The 18,440-nt window shown below is 44.7% G+C and overlaps 1 protein-coding gene across 3 annotated transcripts in view; it reads left to right on the top strand.

Moving 5' to 3' along the window:
* Positions 1-18,440, top strand: part of nek8 (NIMA-related kinase 8) — a 93,416-nt gene that overhangs the window by 52,048 nt on the left and 22,928 nt on the right. For 2 of the 3 annotated variants that reach the window (XM_038814352.1, XM_038814351.1), the window contains exons 11-12: positions 8,505-8,655; positions 9,954-10,117. In XM_038814352.1, coding sequence (XP_038670280.1) covers positions 8,505-8,655; positions 9,954-10,117 — 315 coding nt within the window. Of the gene's footprint in view, positions 1-8,504; positions 8,656-9,953; positions 10,118-10,738; positions 10,762-18,440 lie in introns of all 3 variants that reach the window. The other variant, XR_005462622.1, reaches the window with a different exon arrangement.

Genomic DNA, 18,440 nt, shown 5'->3' with positions numbered 1-18,440 from the left:
AGCACCCTTCCACTGCCCTCCTCTATTTACAGAGCAAACACTGGTCCCTTATTCCCACTGGTATCATTGCAGATGCAGGCCTTTAATTCTGCCGTCAGAGTAAGTGGACTGTTTTCAGCAGTAGGCACCCAGAGAGCCAGAACATGAACACCAGAGCCCTACAATTCAAACTGAACAAGCAGCAACGATAAACAGGCAGTTATCAGACCTATGTTTGCCATGCTAATGAAGGTACCAGTGGAGATGCCAATAGCATGCTGCGGGCAATATTTGCAATGCTGGTGCTTTCTCGCCATTTGTCACCTGAGGACAGATTCATCTATACTTGTACACACTATGCTATCAGCAAATAACAGTGCCCTGTTGGGACTGTGCAGTCAATGGAGCAGGCTCCAAATTTATTTGGTGGTCAAAACCTTAGTCACATCAGATAAATAGCATTGATGCAACTCAAAGATAAGACTCTTAAATAGCTTTTGATTCCACAGTTTCTTTTATAGATGTTTCTTTTGCATCTTTACGCAACTCAAAAGCCCAAGGACAGTAGGAAGTCGCCCCCCACCCCCCCGCCCCTTCGGCCATTGTCTCTAATTTATATTGGGATTTTCTACATCTCTGCCTGTAGGTCCATTGTAGGGAAATTCCTAAAAGAAAAACCCATCAGCATGTCACTGTCACAACAGATTTAAGCCATGATGCATTCCTGTAAAGGGTGGCATGGTTGTGCAGTGGTTAGGGCAGCAGGTGGCGCAGTGGTTAGCACTGCTGCCTCACGGCACCGAGGTCCCAGGTTCGATCCCGGCTCTGGGTCACTGTCAGTGCGGAGTTTGCACATCTCCCCGTGTTTGCGTGGGTTCCACCCCCACAACCCAAAGATGTACGGGATAGGTGAATTGGCCAGGCTAAATTGCCCCTTAATGGAAAAAACTAATTGGATACTCAAAATTAACTTTTTAAAAAATGATTGTGCAGTGGCTAGCACTGCTGCCTCTTGGCACTGAGGACCTGGGTTCCATCCCAGCTCCGGGTTACTATCCGTGTGGACTTTGTGCATTCTTCCTGTGTATTCATGGGTCTCACCCTCAGAATCCAAAGATTGCAGGGTAGGTGGGTTGGCCACGTTAAATTGATCCTGATTTGGGATGGGAGGGGGGAGAAGGAAGGTGGAAACCCATAGCTGCGCTTTAAAGAGGAGTATACCTGACAGATTAATCAGATGAATTTCATTATAGATGGAATCCTCAAATGACACAGCACAGATGAAGACCATTTGACCCCTTGTCCCTGTGTCATCTCTTTGAAGGGCTATCCAATTATCCCCACTTTTTCCTCATAGACTTTTTTTTTCTTTTTCCAATGAAGGGGCAATTTAGCATGGCCAATCCACCTAACCAGCACATCTTTGGGTTGTGGGGGTGAAACTCACGCAGACATGGGGAGAATGTGCAAACTCCACATAGACAGTGACCCAGGGCCAGGATTCGAACCCAGGTCCTCAGCGCTGCAGTACCAGTCCTAACCACTGTGCCACATGCCACCCTTTTTCCTCATAGACTTGCAAATGTTTCCTTTTAAGCGTTTATGTACTTTGGGTGGCACGGTAGCACTGTGGTTAGCATTGTTGCTTCACAGCTCCAGGGTCCCAGGTTCGATTTCCGCTTTGGGTCACTCTGTGAAGAGTCTGCACGTTCTCCCTGTATCTGCCTGGGTTTCCTCCGGGTGCTCCGGTTTCCTCCCACAAGTCCCGAAAGATGTGCTGTTCAGTGAATTGAACATTCTGAATTCTCCCTCAGTGTACCCAAACAGGCGCTGGATGTGGTGACTAGGGGCTTTTCACGGTAACTTTATTGCAGTGTTAATGTAAGCCTACTTGTGACAATAAAGATTATTATTACTATTATTCCCTTCTGCAAGTTATTACCAAATCTATTTCCGCCACACTTTCAGAGAGTGTATTTCAGATCAGAACAACTCGTGCATTTATAAGAAAATGATCTCCCCTGCATTTTAGACAATTACTGTTAACCTCTGGTTACTGACCATTCTCTGAGTGGAAACAATTATTAAAAACTCACAACGGACGGAGTGAGATTTTTTTTTCTTATTGTGAAGTTTAGGTATTGTTACCTGGTCAGCGAGCTCAGAATATCATTTGTGTTGCCAAAAATGAGTTGTGATTTTTTAATTTAAAAAATTTTTCATTCACCTATTTCTTTAGTGGTCTACTCTTGGCTCAGTTGGCTCAGTTGGTGAAATGCACTTTCCACAATGGAACTGTGCCCGCATACCAGGGAGAAATATCAGCTAGGGTTCCTGCTGCTCTTTGCTTTTCAATGTCTCCTAATGGAAAGTGCGTGAAGATTATCAGGTGAAGAATCAACTTTGTTGTGCGCTCCCAGAGACCAAATATCACCATTTAGGCTCGCACTTGTATGAGGTACTGAAGGGCAACTCATGCTGATTGAACTGTTACGCAGCATGAATAAGCAGGCTTAAAGGTAGACAAATCTCCAGGGCCAGATTAAAATTTATCCCAGGCTGTTCGGTGAGGAAAGGGAAGAAATGATCTCCCCTGGATTTTTGACAATTGCCGGGCAGCACGGTAGCATTGTGGATAGCACAATCGCTTCACAGCTCCAGGGTCCCAGGTTCGATTCCGGCTTGGGTCACAGTCTGTGCGGGGTCTGCACATCCTCCCCGTGTGTGCGTGGGTTTCCTCCGGGTGCTCCGGTTTCCTCCCACAGTCCAAAGATGTGCAGGTTAGGTGGATTGGCCATGATAAATTGCCCTTAGTGTCCAAAATTGCCCTTGGTGTTGGGTGGGGTTACTGGGTTATGGGGATAGGGTGGAGGTGTTGACCTTGGGTAGGGTGCTCTTTCCAAGAGCCGGTGCAGACTCGATGGGCCGAATGGCCTCCTTCTGCACTGTAAATTCTATGTCTAAATGTGGGTGCTTGCAATAGTTTAAAATTCCTCTCTGGCCACAGGAGAGATGCCAGAGGACTGGGGGATAGCCAATGTCGGACCATTATTCAAGCAGGGAGGGAGGGATAAAGCAGATCCGTCTGGTTTGGAGCCACATCTTGTACTGGAGGCTTTCCTTTTATTGCTCACTTGCAGTTTGAGGTCTGCATAAATTATTCATTTTCTGAAACCCAAAACTGCAGTCTGGAGTCCATATTGGAATTAACTGCCTTCTGTTCCATGAACGTGCCTTCTTTCAATGCTGCAGATAAGAACGAGGAGCAGGAGTAGGCCATTTGGCCCCTCGAGCCTGCTCCGCCATTCAATGAGATCATGGCTGATCTTTTGTGGACTCAGCTTCACTTTGCAGCCTGAACACCATAACCCTTAATCCCTTTAATATTCTGGTCTCAGATTGGGCGGCATAGTGGCGCAGTGGTTAGCACTGATGCCTCAGGGTACCGAAGCCCCGGGTTCGATCCCACCCCCCGGTCACTGTCTGTGGAGTTTGCACATTCTCCCCGTGTCTGCGTGGGTCTCACCCCCACAACCTAAAAAGATGTGCAGGGTAGGTGAATTGACTAAATGGCCCCTTAATTGGAAAAAAAAAAGAATTGGGTTCTCTGAAGGTATATATTTTTTTTAAATGGAAGAGCTAGTGGCCAACATTCTTTCTTCAACCAAGATCACAATTTGGTTATTCTTATCATTGCTGCCTGTAGGATCTTACTGTGATTAAGATGGCTCCTATATTGCTTATATTTTGGCATTCACTGCATTTCACCATAATGAGTTTTAAAAAAAAACATTTAGAGTACCCAGATCAGCCTCCCCGAACAGGCGCCGGAATGTGGTGACTAGGGGCTTTTCACAGTAACTTCATTGAAGCCTACTCGTGACAAGCGATTTTCATTTCATTTCAATTCATTTTTTCCAGTTAAGGGGCAATTTTGCTTGGCCAATCCACCTACCCTGCCCATTTTTTGAATTGTGGGAGCCAAACCCACCCAAACACGGGGAGAATGTGCAAACTCCACACGGACAGTGACCCCAGAACCGGGATCAAACCAGGAACCTTGACGCCGTGAGCCAGCAGTGCTAACCGCTGCGCCACCGTGCTGCCCTTCAATAATGAGTCTCACCCAACACTTTCAGACATCTGGGATGCATGATGATCAGGGGCAATGAAAATGCAGTGCAATTGTCTAATCACTGATGGTTTAGAAATTGCACCTCTCTTTAAAATTTGTTGTTTATCCTTTTTTTTTAAAATTTAGATTAGCCAATTATTTTTTCCAATTAAGGGGCAATTTAGCGTGGCCAATCCACCTACTCTGCACATTTTTGGGTTGTGGGGGCGAAACCCACGCAGACACGGGGAGAATGTGCAAACTCCACACGGACAGTGACCCAGAGCCGGGATCGAACCTGGGACCTCGGCGCCGTGAGGCGGTTGTGCTAACCACTAGGCCACCGTGCTGCCCATGTTTATCCTTTTTTACCCTATTATAATAGTATCTCATGTTGGCTCAGCGAGGTACCGAGAACATTATAAAATACTATGCCTGAAATCAGTCATTTAAACACCTGCCTAAAAGAGAGAAAAAGCAAAGGAGATAAACATGGCTGAATATTGGTACTTTGTAATGCCTGTAGGTTTCTAGGAAATGTGCATTTCTTTCAACATTTTCATATTGATGTGACACATAATTCTGTTTCTTTCTCTATACGTTTCCCCCCCCCCCCCGTAAACCTCATGCCCTTCACACTCTTATCGCAGAAGGCACAAATTATTTTCCTGGTATTCTGCACTTCAGTTGTCATCGGTCTTCTATTCATTGCCAACTATCACGCCTGTTATGTAGCTTTTCCCAGCAGGCAAAATTAGCTTGAATAGATCACATCAAAAAACAGATGGCTGGGGTGAGATGCAGACCTGTTCTAAATCTCTTGGTGGTTAAGTGCTTGGACCACTCGTACATGTGCGGTCTTCAACAAACTCGAAAACCAACAATCAAATCTGTCAACTTGTCCAGCCATCCATCAATTTATTTACATTTCCGTGGTTTTGATTCATGTCACATTTTAAAATGCTAATTTGCTGTACCTACAAAACAGGTAAATTTTTTTTTTATAAATTTAGATTAGCCAATTATTTTTTCTAATTAAGGGGCAATTTTAGCGTGGCCAATCCACCTACTCTGCACATTTTTGGGTTGTGGGGGCGAAACCCACGCAGACACGGGGAGAATGTGCAAACTCCACACGGACAGTGACCTAGAGCCGGGATCGAACCTGGGACCTCAGCGCCGTGAGGCGGTTGTGCTAACCACTAGGCCACCGTGCTGCCCAAAACAGGTTAATATAAAAGAAAATCTTGAATGTCTAACATTCTTTTCATATAACAGTAGTTCATAAGACAAGACTTCTTAAGGCTTTCGTTTTAAGTTGTGAACTATCAGAAAATTTTAGAAATATGGGGGACTGGGCAGCACGGTGGGGCAGTGGGTTAGCCCTGCTGCCTCATGGCGCCGAGGTCCCAGGTTCGATCCCGACTCTGGGTCACTGTCCGTGTGGAGTTTCCACATTCTCTCCGTGTTTGCGTGGGTTTTGCCCCCACAACCCAAAGATGTGCAGGCGAGGTGGATTGGCCACGCTAAATTGCCCCTTAATTGGCTATTCTAAATTTATTTTTTAAAAAGAAATATGGGGGACTAAATTCTACAACTCCTAAAAAGACACCGAGATCACAATGTGTGATTAACCCAAGCCCATTGATTGTAATGCAGGCAGCACACCAGCTTCACTTTACCTGCTCATTTGTATGATTTATGTGTCCAGTCAGTGATGGATGCATCAATAGGGATGAGTTAGCACCACTTAAAACTAACCTGTATTGCTTCAAGCTATCCAATACTTCTTAAAGGACATGTATACTGTGACTAAGTACGGTGGTGTTTGTAGTCGTGCCTGAAGAGAACTTGCCCTGGAAAATGGTGAGGAATGGCACAACATGCACAAGCGAGCAGGCTTTGAGGCTTTTGGGCACCGTGGATGCCTTGCAGGAGGTGGTAGGAAAGAGCAGAAATGTCCTGTATCTGCAGGGGGCTCTCCAGAAATATAGCCTAAAGGAGTACATTGCCATGGAGGTTAATGCCAGGGGTTGTGGCCCAAGGAACTGGATCTAGTGCTGTAAGCACTTCAATAATGTCAGACAAGTGCCAGCCTCCCCGGACAGGCGCCGGAATGTGGCGACTAGGGGCTTTTCACAGTAACTTCATTGAAGCCTACTCGTGACAATAAGCGATTTTCATTTCATTTTCATTTCAAGTGGGCAATGTGAGTGAATGCATCTTCAAATGCCAGATCCTACCAACTGGAGCACCAACCTCGGCCACTGCTTATATGACTGCAGTCCCCCATCACTCACCTAACAGCAGTCTATCAATCCGGCCTCAGGGCTAACATTCAGATGCTTCACCTTGCCTTCACAAAATTAGGAAAGCTGCAAGCCTTCCATCTGAATGGCAGATTGCACACATTATCAGCTATTCAGCCATAATTTGCCTCAGCCAGACAATCACTGCAGGAAAAGATGGCAAACAACTGGAGGCAGCAGGTGCTAAGCAGAGGGAACAGACACACCTGCTTGCCTTAACTCTTCCTTAATGCTGTAAGCATGAGCTTCTCACCTCAAACCTGCCTGAGTGCCTTTTCCTTTTTTAGCTATCTGTCCAAGCAACAGATTTACACCAAAGGTGAGAGTGCTGATCAGTACACGGACTGCTACTTGATTATCCACTTGCATTTACCAGCTCAAATACTCGGCATATCTTGGAGAAGAAATTAGAGGTGGGATCTGTACACAGTGGGGAAATGAACATCTACGGGCTGCAGTAAGGGCATTGGACAAGGTTAGCACTTCTGCCAGCTCACTGGGGGATGGAATTGCACATGGGTTCTGCTCCAGAGGATTTGGATGAGGACTCTTTGTGACAGGCTACTGAAGAACGCTGATGGGGCATGCACAACTAAATGCTTGGTGCATTGAGAAGGTGGCTAAAACATACAATTAGATAAGTACATGAAGGGAAAAATTGCAGGTTACGGGTAAAAGGGTGGAGAGGGGGACCAGCTGAATTGCTCTTGCAGAGAGACTTTGGTTCTGGAATAGGGCAGTGCTGGTATGCAACGTACTCAAAGTGATATGTGTGCAGTCAGTGGTACCTGGATCATTGGGAAGCCTGTAATCCTCACAAAGCGACATGTTGATCCTGTTTGCTTGGTCTAACAAGAGAGGACTTGTATAGAGAGCCTCAGTAGCCTCGCTCATGCTACATTGGATGGCAAATTGTGAGATGTTGCCAATTTCTCCATCTCCAGCCTGGAAGGAACTGGAAGCATGAAATGTGATTGCCATGCTCACCCTCAGAGTCATTGGCAATGCAGCCCTCGACCTGTTCTGAGGTTGCAATAGCGGCTGCAGCAAATCGCACAATTCAGTGAGAATGTTCTTACTGAGGAGCAGTTTTCTTGCAGGATTGCTCACTGATCAAACATTCTGGGTGGATATGACCTCCAGCTGACAGCCCCCCCCCCCCCCCCCCCCCCCCAACAGCTCAGTATGGCCTCTGTTCAAGTCATTCTATACTCCAATGAGAATGCCTGTTAGTGTACGTATGCCTGGGAGCAACTGGTCAATGCAGAAGGCTTGAAGTTCACCACACTCCTTGTAGACCATTGCAGCTTGAAACTAGTGTAAAGGGTTAATGTTAAAAATCTAAATAGACAGTTCACATAATCAATGATGTAAGATCACATGAACACAGTGTGCTGAGAGAGTTTTATGAGAAACCTTATGCAGAGCCTTTTACTGTACATAGTTGGAATAATGCTTAATAAAAGTTGATGAAGAATCGGGCCTCCGGCAGTCTTTATTGATCCCAACGAAGGACAACCAAAACTAGACCCACTGTTAATAACAGAGAAACAACATAGAAAACACCAAACGCTTATAAATTCCCTACAGTGCAGAAGGAGGCCATTCGGCCCATCATGTCTGTCCCAACCATCTGAAAGAGCATGCTACCTAGGCACACTCCCCTGCACTATCCTGGTAACCCTGTAACTCCTACCTAACCATTGGACACCAAGGGACAATTTGGCATGGCCAGTCCACCTATCCTGCACATCTTTGGACTGTCAGAGGAAACCGGGGCACCCAGAAGAAACCCATGCAGACACTGGGAAGAATGTGCAAACTCCACTCAGTTACACAAGGTCAGAATTGAACATGGGTCCCTGACGCTAAGAGGCTGCAGTGCTAACCATTGTACTGCCTGTTAAATTAGATAGAAACACAGCCAGAAGAAATCAACCAGTAACGAACCTGTATGTAATCGTAAGATAGACGTGGTTAGCTCTGCAAGGTTAAGTAAGGGCACTGGTTGAATGTCCACTCCTAGCATCGATAAAACGAGTGCTTATGAACCCAATTTCTTCTCCGTTGGTTCTTGATTTTCTTTTCTATTTCTGTTGCAGGTCGGCTTGGCTTGGAAACTCAGGAGTCTCATAATTCTCCTCAGCAAGTGAATGTCCCTTCCGAACATGAAGCCCAGAGAGTTTTGTGTGGAATTGACTGTTCAATGATTCTCACAACACAGAATCACATTTTGGCCTGTGGTAGTAACAGGTAATGGGGTCTTTAAATCAAATAATCAGTGATGTTTTCCAAGAAAATTACATTGTGATTGACCATAATTTGACTTAATATGCTTTGAAAAATCTTGGGGTGTATTATTAATGATGCCACTTCTGAGCTGTGCACTCATTGAAATCTCACAGCCACATTTCTCAGATGTTTCATGGCCAATGAGTGATACTTCGAATAATAATAATCTTTATTGTCACAAGTATGAAGTTACTGTGAATAGCCCCAAGTCGCCACATTCCGGCGCCTGTTCAGGTAAGCCAGCACGGGAATTGAACCCACGCTGCTGGCCTTGTTCTGCATTGCAAACCAGCTGTCTAGCCCACTGAGCTAAACCGGCCCTGCTCCTCAGTAGGGCAGGATCTCGTTCAGGTTGAGCTGATAAACTTATACACCCACCATGGAAATTGGAACCAGGGTTTGGCTACTTTGAGAAATCCTATACCTGAATCATCCATGTTTCCAATATTTGAGATCACTGTTAATGATTGGCCAACCATCATGTCTCACTTAAGGAATCTGGATTGATTAACTTGTCATCAGAGCTAGGATTAATCCTGCTGAGCTTTAGATGACTCTAAAAGCCAATGTCACAATGGCTAATTTGAATCTGGTTGAATAAACAGCGAAACACCATTAGTACCCTGACATGCTCATGGCAAACCTTCTGTCTTAGTTTTGCAACCTGTGCCTTCACTCTAGATTTGGGTAAATAGATTAAATTTGTATTAGGAGAGAATATGTGCTCTACATTGAGCACATAGAAACCTTACAGGTGAGTGTAGATTGTTCAGTAGCTTGATCTAAAAACTCTTAAACATGGTGATCAGAGGGTGGCGCAGTGGTTAACACTGCTGCCTTATGCCGCCGAGGACCCGGGTTCGATCCCGGCCCTGGGTCACTGCCCGTGCGGAGTTTGCACATTCTCCCCGTGTCTGTGTGGGTCTCACCCCCACAACCCAAAAGTGTGTAGGGTAGTTGGATTGGCCATGCTAAATTGCCCCTTAATTGGAAAAATTAAATAATTTAAAAAAAACATTGTGACCAAGTTCCATGAATGTCAGACATATGGCAGATCAAAGAAAAGTTATCACTCATTATCTATTTTAGTTCTTAAGGTTGCCAGCATCTGTCAATGGGTGAAGCTCCCTTGTGTAGAACATGCCCATTCCTTTCACCAGCCAGAAGAATTTGTGTTAGTGATAAATCCTAAAATACGTTTCTGTATTGGATTTGATTTTGTTGCTGCATATTAACTATAACAAAATTCTGCTTCCCAGATTTAACAAGCTCGGTTTGGATAACTTTACTCCAGCTGAGGACCCTCATCCCTCTAATCAAGTGGAAGAAGTTAGCATTTTCACTCCTGCGCAATCATATCCCCTTAATGAAGGAAATATTGTGCATGCAGACGTTGGGACAGCGCACTCTGCAGCAATTACAGGTGAGAGGTGCTGTTTGAAAGTAATTGCCTCTTTTGGCTCCAGAGACTTGAGCTCAAAAATCTAGGCTGACACTCCAGTGCAGCTCTGAGAGAGTGCTGTGCTTTTGAGGTGCTACCTTATGGATCAGATGTTAAACCGAGGCTCTGCCTGCTCTTGGGTGGGATGTAGACAAACCCATGGGAATATTTTGAAGAGGAGTAGGGGCATTGTCCAATATTCGTCCCTCAACATTGCAAAGACTTCTTCATTTGCTCATGAGCATGTCACAGTTTGCGGGAAGGTGCTGTGCACAAATAGGGTTACGTTTCCCACATTACAAAATGACTATCGGTAAAAAATACGTCACTGCGTGTAAAGCATGATGGCATGTCCCAAGGTTGCAAAAGGTGATGATATAAATGCAGGTTTTTATTCATGGCTGAGTGGGTAAGGAGCATGCAGAGTAGATGGCATCATGGTTTGTGTTGAGTTACCATGGTCTGATTTCACTGTCAACAGCAAAACAACAGTGTTCGCCATTGATCTTTAAGAAAGCAACCCACGGCTTTGTGCTGTCTGCTTGTTCATCTCTCGTGTTCTCTCTCTCTCTACCCCCCCCCCCCCCCCCCCCCAATCCCCAGCTGCAGTGATGTCACGAAGAAAGGTAAGCAGCCAGTCACATTGACTATTCCCAGAGGCTACAAACCACTTTTTGTTTTCTTTTTGGCAAAGTTAGTTAGTTAGGCCGCACTTGGGAGTACAGTGTTCAATTCTGGTCGCCACACCACCAGAAGGATGTTTAGGCTTTAGAGAGGGTGCAGAAGAGATTTACCAGGATGGTGCCTGGTATGGAGGGCATTAGCTTTGAGGAGCGGTTGAATAAACTTGGTTTGCTCTCACTGGAACGATGGAGGTTGAGGGGCGACCTGTTAGAGGTCTACAAAATTATGAGGGGCATAGACAGAGTGGATAGTCAGAGGCTTTTCCCCAGGGTAGAGGGGTCAATTACTAGGGGGCATAGGTTTAAGGTGCGAGGAGCAAGGTTTAGAGGAGATGTGCGAGGCAAGTTATTTTACACAGAGGGTAGTGGGTGCCTGGAACTCGCTGCTGGAGGAAGTGGTGGAAGCAGGGATAATAGTGACATTTAAGGGGCATCTTGACAAATACATGAATAGGATGGGAATAGAGGGATACGGACCCAGGAAGTGTAGAAGGTTTTGTTTTAGACGGGCAGCATGGTCGGCGCAGGCTTGGAGGGCTGAAGGGCCTGTTCCTGTGCTGTACTTTTCTTTGTTCTTTACTCTATCCCTGCCTTTTCCAAATTACCCACTAATGAATGAGTTTGACATCCAAGAACTAGGCAGGGGGGCAGTAACTTGCACAGGAAAATGCTGCAGACGGTAAGAAATCGACAACAAAAAATGCCACTCACATTAAATATTCAATTTAAAAGTTGAGGGAGACGGACAAAAGGGAAACCAAGATATGGTCTTCCACGACACGAGGAAGAGGGAGCCTCCACCATCTCACCGGTTCAAAAATGTGCTGACATAATAGTCTGCACAAGAGCGCTAGACCAGGCCATAGAGGAGGTGAACAATCAGAATTTTACAGAGAAGGGAATGAATGACAGGGACTACCTAGTTTGTATACAGTGTACTCAATAATGGAAAGATTTGACATGCCAAATATGATTTTTATTCCGGACCAATGAGGGTGTTCAGAAGTATGTATAAACTTTGTAAGCTGTTTACAAAAAAACAAGTTACCCCTCATTCAAGGTCCAATTTGTTTTCTTTTTAAAAAAAGTATTTTTATTCAAGTTTTTAACATTTTAACATTCAAAACACCTAGCATTACAAAGTAAAACCAACACAAAACCCCAAACCCGCCTCCCCAACAGCCTAAATCCCCTTCCCTCCCCCCATCAGTCGACGGTAACCAGCTCCTTGAAATGTAGTATCAACGAGCGTGCTTTTTTTTTCAACGGCTTTAACAGCAAGTCTAGCAGTGAAAGGGAAAGCTCTCATTAGTTCCCTATGAACATAGAACCTAGAGCATACAGTGCAGAAGGAGGCCATTCGGCCCATCGAGTCTGCACCAACCCACTTAAGCCCTCACTTCCACCCTATCCCCGTAACCCCTCCTAACCTTTTTGGACACTGAGGGCAATTTAGCATGGCCAATCCACCTAACCTGCACGTCTTTGGACTGTGGGAGGAAACCGGAGTGCCCGGAGGAAACCCACGCAGACGCGGAGAGAATGTGCAGACTCCGCACAGACAGTGACCCAGCCGGGAATCGAACCTGGGACCCTGGCTCTGTGAAGCCACAGTGCGAACCACTTGTGCTACCCTGCTAATACCATATGGTGCTGTGGGGAACTGTAGAATCACTGACAAAAAGTTCTGGATTGCAGTATTTAGCTATGTCTGTGTGGACTCTATTGGTATCAGCTTCAGACAATTAATGACAGCAAATACTGACAGTTTTACCATCATTACTACCACAAAATCTGGGCCTGGTCTTGGGGAAGTTAGCGGTTAGAATGTCACAACTGCCTGTCGTACACCTAGTCAAGGAAGAGAATAAAATCAGTCAGGGTTCCTAGGCAGCATGATGGGAAGCACGTTGGTGGGGCACAACTGGTGCATCTGTACCTCTGTCAGTCTCTGGGCTCAGTTATGGATAATGGTCTTGAAGCAGTGCTGAAGGGCTGCTCGTGCATGTCAACCTGTATTCCAGCATGGATTGGCATCAGGAAATGGGGAACCAACTATTGGAAATATACAAGAATCAATTTGCAAACCACCTTGCCATTTGCCAGAGTCTTTTTGATCTGCTCTTGCTGCATGTGGGGCACTGTTGTTACTTGGGCCGTTGCAATGTTTACCCTAGATTTTCTCCTGTTTAGCCTCCATACGTAGGATAAATGTAATGAAATGCATTGCATTGGTCAAAATTGTCTTTAGAATGCTAGGGTCATCATTTTAACATTTAAAAAATTCATTTGTGGGATGTGCTGGCATTTGCTGCCCCATCCCTCATTTCCCTTAAACTTGCTAGGCCATTTCAGAGGGCATTTGAAAGTCAATCACCATTGTTCTGGATCTGGAGTCACTTGTAGGCCAGACCAGATAAGAACGGCAGATTTCTTTCCCTAAAGGACATTAGTGAACCAAATGGGGTTTTACGACAATCGACAATGGTTTCACGGTCAACGTTGGACTTTTGGTTCCAGACCTTTTGTAAAAATTGAATTCAAATTTCAACAATTCAAACCCAAGTCCGTGGATCTCTGGATTACCTAGTCCAATGACAATGTCCAATGACAATGTCCAATGACAATGCCCAATGACAATGCCCAATGACAATGCCCAATGACAATGCCCAATGACAATGCCCAATGACAATGTCCAATGACAATGTCCAATGACAATGTCCAATGACAATGTCCAATGACAATGCCCAATGACAATGTCCAATGACAATGCCCAATGACAATGCCCAATGACAATGTCCAATGACAATGCCCAATGACAATGCCCAATGACAATGTCCAATGACAATGTCCAATGACAATGCCACTGTGTCATCACCTCCCCAATGAGATGATAGACAATTCTTTCTTTGTAGATATTGTACTTGTTAGGTGAATTGGACATTCTGAATTCTTCCTCAGTGTACCCGAACAGGCGCCGTAGTGTGGCAACTAGGGGAGTTTCACGGTAACTTCATTGCAGTGTTAATGTAAGCCTACATAAGAACATAAGAACATAAGAACTAGGAGCAGGAGTAGGCCATCTGGCCCCTCGAGCCTGCTCCGCCATTCAATTAGATCATGGCTGATCTTTTGTGGACTCAGCTCCACTTTCCGGCCCGAACACCATAACCCTTAATCCCTTTATTCTTCAAAAAACTATCTATCTTTACCTTAAAAACATGTAATGAAGGAGCCTCAACTGCTTCACTGGGCAAGGAATTCCATAGATTCACAACCCTTTGGGTGAAGAAGTTCCTCCTAAACTCAGTCCTAAATCTACTTCCCCTTATTTTGAGGCTATGTCCCCCTAGTTCTGCTGTCACCCGCCAGTGGAAACAACCTGCCCGCATCTATCCTATCTATTCCCTTCATAATTTTAAATGTTTCTATAAGATCCCCCCTCATCCTTCTATATTCCAATGAGACATGTGACACTAATAAAGGTTATTATTACCTTTCTCCATTGCGTTTCAGATTGGCTTGGAGCATAGGTTTCTCCACAAACACTGATCAATTTGGTTCTTTGCTAACAGTGTAGAGATTATTTCAATATCTATTTTTCTCCAATCCAGGCACGTTCCAGTTTGTAGCCATTACAAACTGATGCAAGTACTGAGGCAAGCAAGTCTCACTTTCCTAGAACTCTAAATTTTTACCTTCAATTTTGTAATCATACTTCTTGAAAGATCAGGCTGAGATTCTATTTCCATTATTTCTGATGTTTGCACATCAGGCCAGTGCTCTTGGGTTTCTGGGAATGCTAGTTTTCAGCCAGAGGGTCCAAACAACTCACTTGTGTGGCATCCTGCCCACCACCAATGCACAGTGGCAGCAGTGTGTACCATCTACAAGATGCATTGCAGCAACTCACCAAAGCTCCATAGACAGCATCTTCCAAGCCAGTGACCTCTAATACCCAGAAATACAAAGGCAGCATGGGAACACTCTCACCTGGAAGCTCCCCTCCAAGCCACACCTCACCCTAACTTGGATATATATCACCGTTCCTTCACTGTCGCTGGGTCAAAATCCTGAAACTCCCTCCCTAACAGCACTGTGGGTGTACTTACACCACTCCAGAGAGATTCCAGTGGTTCAAGAAGGCAGCTCAACACCACCTTCTAGAACAATTAATGCTGGCCTCGCCAGCAATGTCCAGATTCCATGAACAAATTTTTTTAATGATCTGGGTTTGGAGGAGTCATTGCATGGTGCTGCATCCCCTCGCACATGCTAATTTGGATCTAAAGTGCTCAATCACAAGGTATGTGATTTCAGAATATAGTTGAAATGGTTATCTGCTGTACATGAAATGTTTTATTTTTATTTGTATTTCAGAACAATGCACGTGATTCTGTGCACAGTTCAGTTAAGACAGTGGTAGCGATTAGCATGAGTCCGCCTGTGTTTGGAATAATTGGCACTTGGGCATAGGTACGGAAGATTGTCTCGCACCTTTGTAGCTGTACCCTAGCATTAGAGAGATATTAGGAAATTGCAGAGAAAATATTCCACCTTCCTAAACTTCAACTCTGCCCGATATCACTGTTAGAATTTTATTAATATATAAAAAAGGCAAGACAGGGCTAAAAGGCCCACTAACATTCCCATGTTTTGTTGGACACTGCAGCTTAGTGCATTATCTACTCCACTATTATCATAGTATCTTAGAATTTACAGTGCAGAAGGAGGCCATTTGGCCCATCGAGTCTGCACCGGCTCCTGGAAAGAGCACCCTACCCAAGGTTAACGCCTCCACCCTATCCCCATAATCCAGTAACCCCACCCAACACTAAGGGCAATTTTGGACACTAAGGGCAATTTATCATCTCCAATCCACCTAATTTGCACATCTTTGGACTGTGAGAGGAAACCGGAGCACCCGGAGGAAACCCACGCACACACGGGGAAGATGTGCAGACTCCGCACAGACAGTGACCCAAGCTGGAATCGAACCTGGGACCCTGGAGCTGTGAAGCGATTGTGCTATCCACAATGCTACCGTGCTGCCCATTAGTAATGTCAACTTCTAACCAAGGGTAAAAATTTGGGAAACTTCCTCTCTGGCTCTTTTTAATATAATCAAGTAAGCTGCAGTACACCAATAGTTATCCATGATTCATCGCCAGATATAGTTGAGGAGCGTATCTTGCTTTCCCTTTTCCTCTTCCCACCATCCTGCCGCACTCCATGTCTTAATATCCTTAGTAACAAAGGACTGTAACAGCTGAGAAAGACCATTTCTATCACTTCCAGTCTCAAACTTCAGAAATTGCACACCATATTTTATCTGCAATAGCCCTGTCCACATAAAAATTATCCCTCACTGGCTAGATATTGATATTCTCTGCTTTCACCGTTCTTCAGAATTAGCCTATTATACACATTACCCACTGTATGTGATAAAGTTAGGCATCTTCCTCGAAACCAGAGTGCAGAGTGGTAATTCTAAGTCACTGATTCATAATGTGCTAAATATGCAGTGAAACAGAACTTGTGAAACATCCTGTTTTTGATACAGTGCCTAAGAGTGTGGTGGAGTCAGGTTCAATTGAAGCATTCAGTAGAGAATTGCTGTTATCTGAAAAGGCAGAATGTGCAGGGGTACAGAGAGAAAGTGGAGAATGGAACTGAGGGAAGTGCTCACTCAGAGAGCAGGTGCAAACTCGATGGGCCGCGTGGCTTCCTTTTACACTAACAAATGTGAGATTCTGAGCAGAAAACAGAATGGTAAGTTGCGCTGTGACATAACTATATGCATTAAAATTGCACTGTGCTAAGAGGCATTAAAACTGCATTGCGAAGATACGCACTAACATTTATATATGATCATAGGCTCTGATTTAAAGCAGTTGTTTTAGAAATAAGGCAGTACAAATGATGTGAAGTAGCAGTTCAGATAATTGCTTTGCACTACTGTAGTTAAGTTTTAAATCCCAGTAAAATTACATGTTTGAAGCTACCAACCACATTGTGTACTACACAGCTGTTCTCAGCGCACCCTCCTCGGTAGCAAAAATCAATACCACATTCAGTTTTGGCACTGTATAAGTGCTCTTCTGATTACCTGCACCATATAGGAACCATGTTAGTTCTCCTGTTAAAAACAGAAGAGCATTAACTTCATAGGCATCATTTAAGGATTGCAAGTGGCTTCATTGCCCTTGTGCTGGATGTAAAATCCTCATGCCATTCAGTGCTCCTTACTGGAAAGCATATTTATGTGGACTTTGGTGATAAAGTTTGGCAGTGATGCTTTTTACAGTCAAATAGTCCGCTGGCATTCAGTACCTTGAAGGAAGAATGATCATTTAGTGAGGTATTTCTGGGCTCCTTCCACTTACACCTGGTAGAAGTGGAGACGAGGAAAGGCTGAGGAAGAGCAGAACATGACTGCGCTATGATATAAAATTTCAGGAGTTGAGGAAAAACAAGCAATATGAGGACTGGTAGAAAGATTCTGATTTGAATATTGTCCTTTGCACAACAATGGACCATTAGCCGAGAGGCTTTGCATACTTCCCTGTAACATTTGCTCGTTGTCGCTGCCTGTAACTTGTTTATTGTTGCATGGAACTGAGAAGCTTTATTTTTACTGCAAGTTAAATGTAGCGTTAAACATCAGTTACTGAGCCACAACAGGCATTTAGGGGAAACTCTAGTTTCCCTCTTGTCCTGCCACATTGTTCAAGTCTTTCTAACCTCTTTGAACATAGAACATTACAGTGCAGTACAGGCCCTTCGGCCCTCGATGATGTGCCGACCTGTGAAACCACTCTAAAGCCCATCTACGCTATTCCCTTATCATCCATATGTTTATCCAATGACCATTTAAATGCCCTTAGTGTTGGCGCGTCCACTACTGTTGCAGGCAGGGCATTCCACACCCTTACTATTCTCTGAGTAAAGAACCTACCTCTGACATCTGTCCTATATCTATCTCCCCTCAATTTAAAGCTATGTCCCCTCGTGCTAGACATCACCATCCGAGGAAAAAGGCTCTCACTGTCCACCCTATCTAATCCTCTGATCATCTTGTATGCCTCAATTAAGTCCCCTCTTAACCTTCTTCTCTCTAATGAAAACAGCTTCAAGTCCCTCAGCCTTCCCTCATAAGATTTTCCCTCCATACCAGGCAACATCTTGGTAAATCTCCTCTGCACCCTTTCCAATGCTTCCACATCCTTCCTATAATGCGGCGACCAGAACTGCACTCAATACTCCAAATGCAGCCGCACCAGAGTTTTGTACAGCTGCAACATGACCTCATGGCTCCGAAACTCAATCCCTCTACCAATAAAAGCTAACACACCGTACGCCTTCTTAACAACCCTCTCAACCTGGGTGGCAACTTTCAGAGATCAATCTCCTCTTGTTGAAGCTATCAGTGACCAATACATGTTGCTATGCTTCTGGCGTGTGATGAAAATGCCTAATTTCACATCGGGGTTGTGCCTTTAGTCCATAATTTCAACACTTGGCTTAATTGCCCACTCCTGTCCGTCACACTTCTGATGTCACATATTCTGATGTCACCACTTCCAAATTCTTAAAAATATATGTAAGTGCTGGTATTTGCA

Source organism: Scyliorhinus canicula, chromosome 12, assembly GCF_902713615.1.
Source record: "Scyliorhinus canicula chromosome 12, sScyCan1.1, whole genome shotgun sequence".
Classification (NCBI taxonomy): Eukaryota; Metazoa; Chordata; class Chondrichthyes; order Carcharhiniformes; family Scyliorhinidae; genus Scyliorhinus; species Scyliorhinus canicula.
Note: the sequence above shows the minus strand (reverse complement) of the source record. Positions and strands in the feature narration are given on the sequence as shown.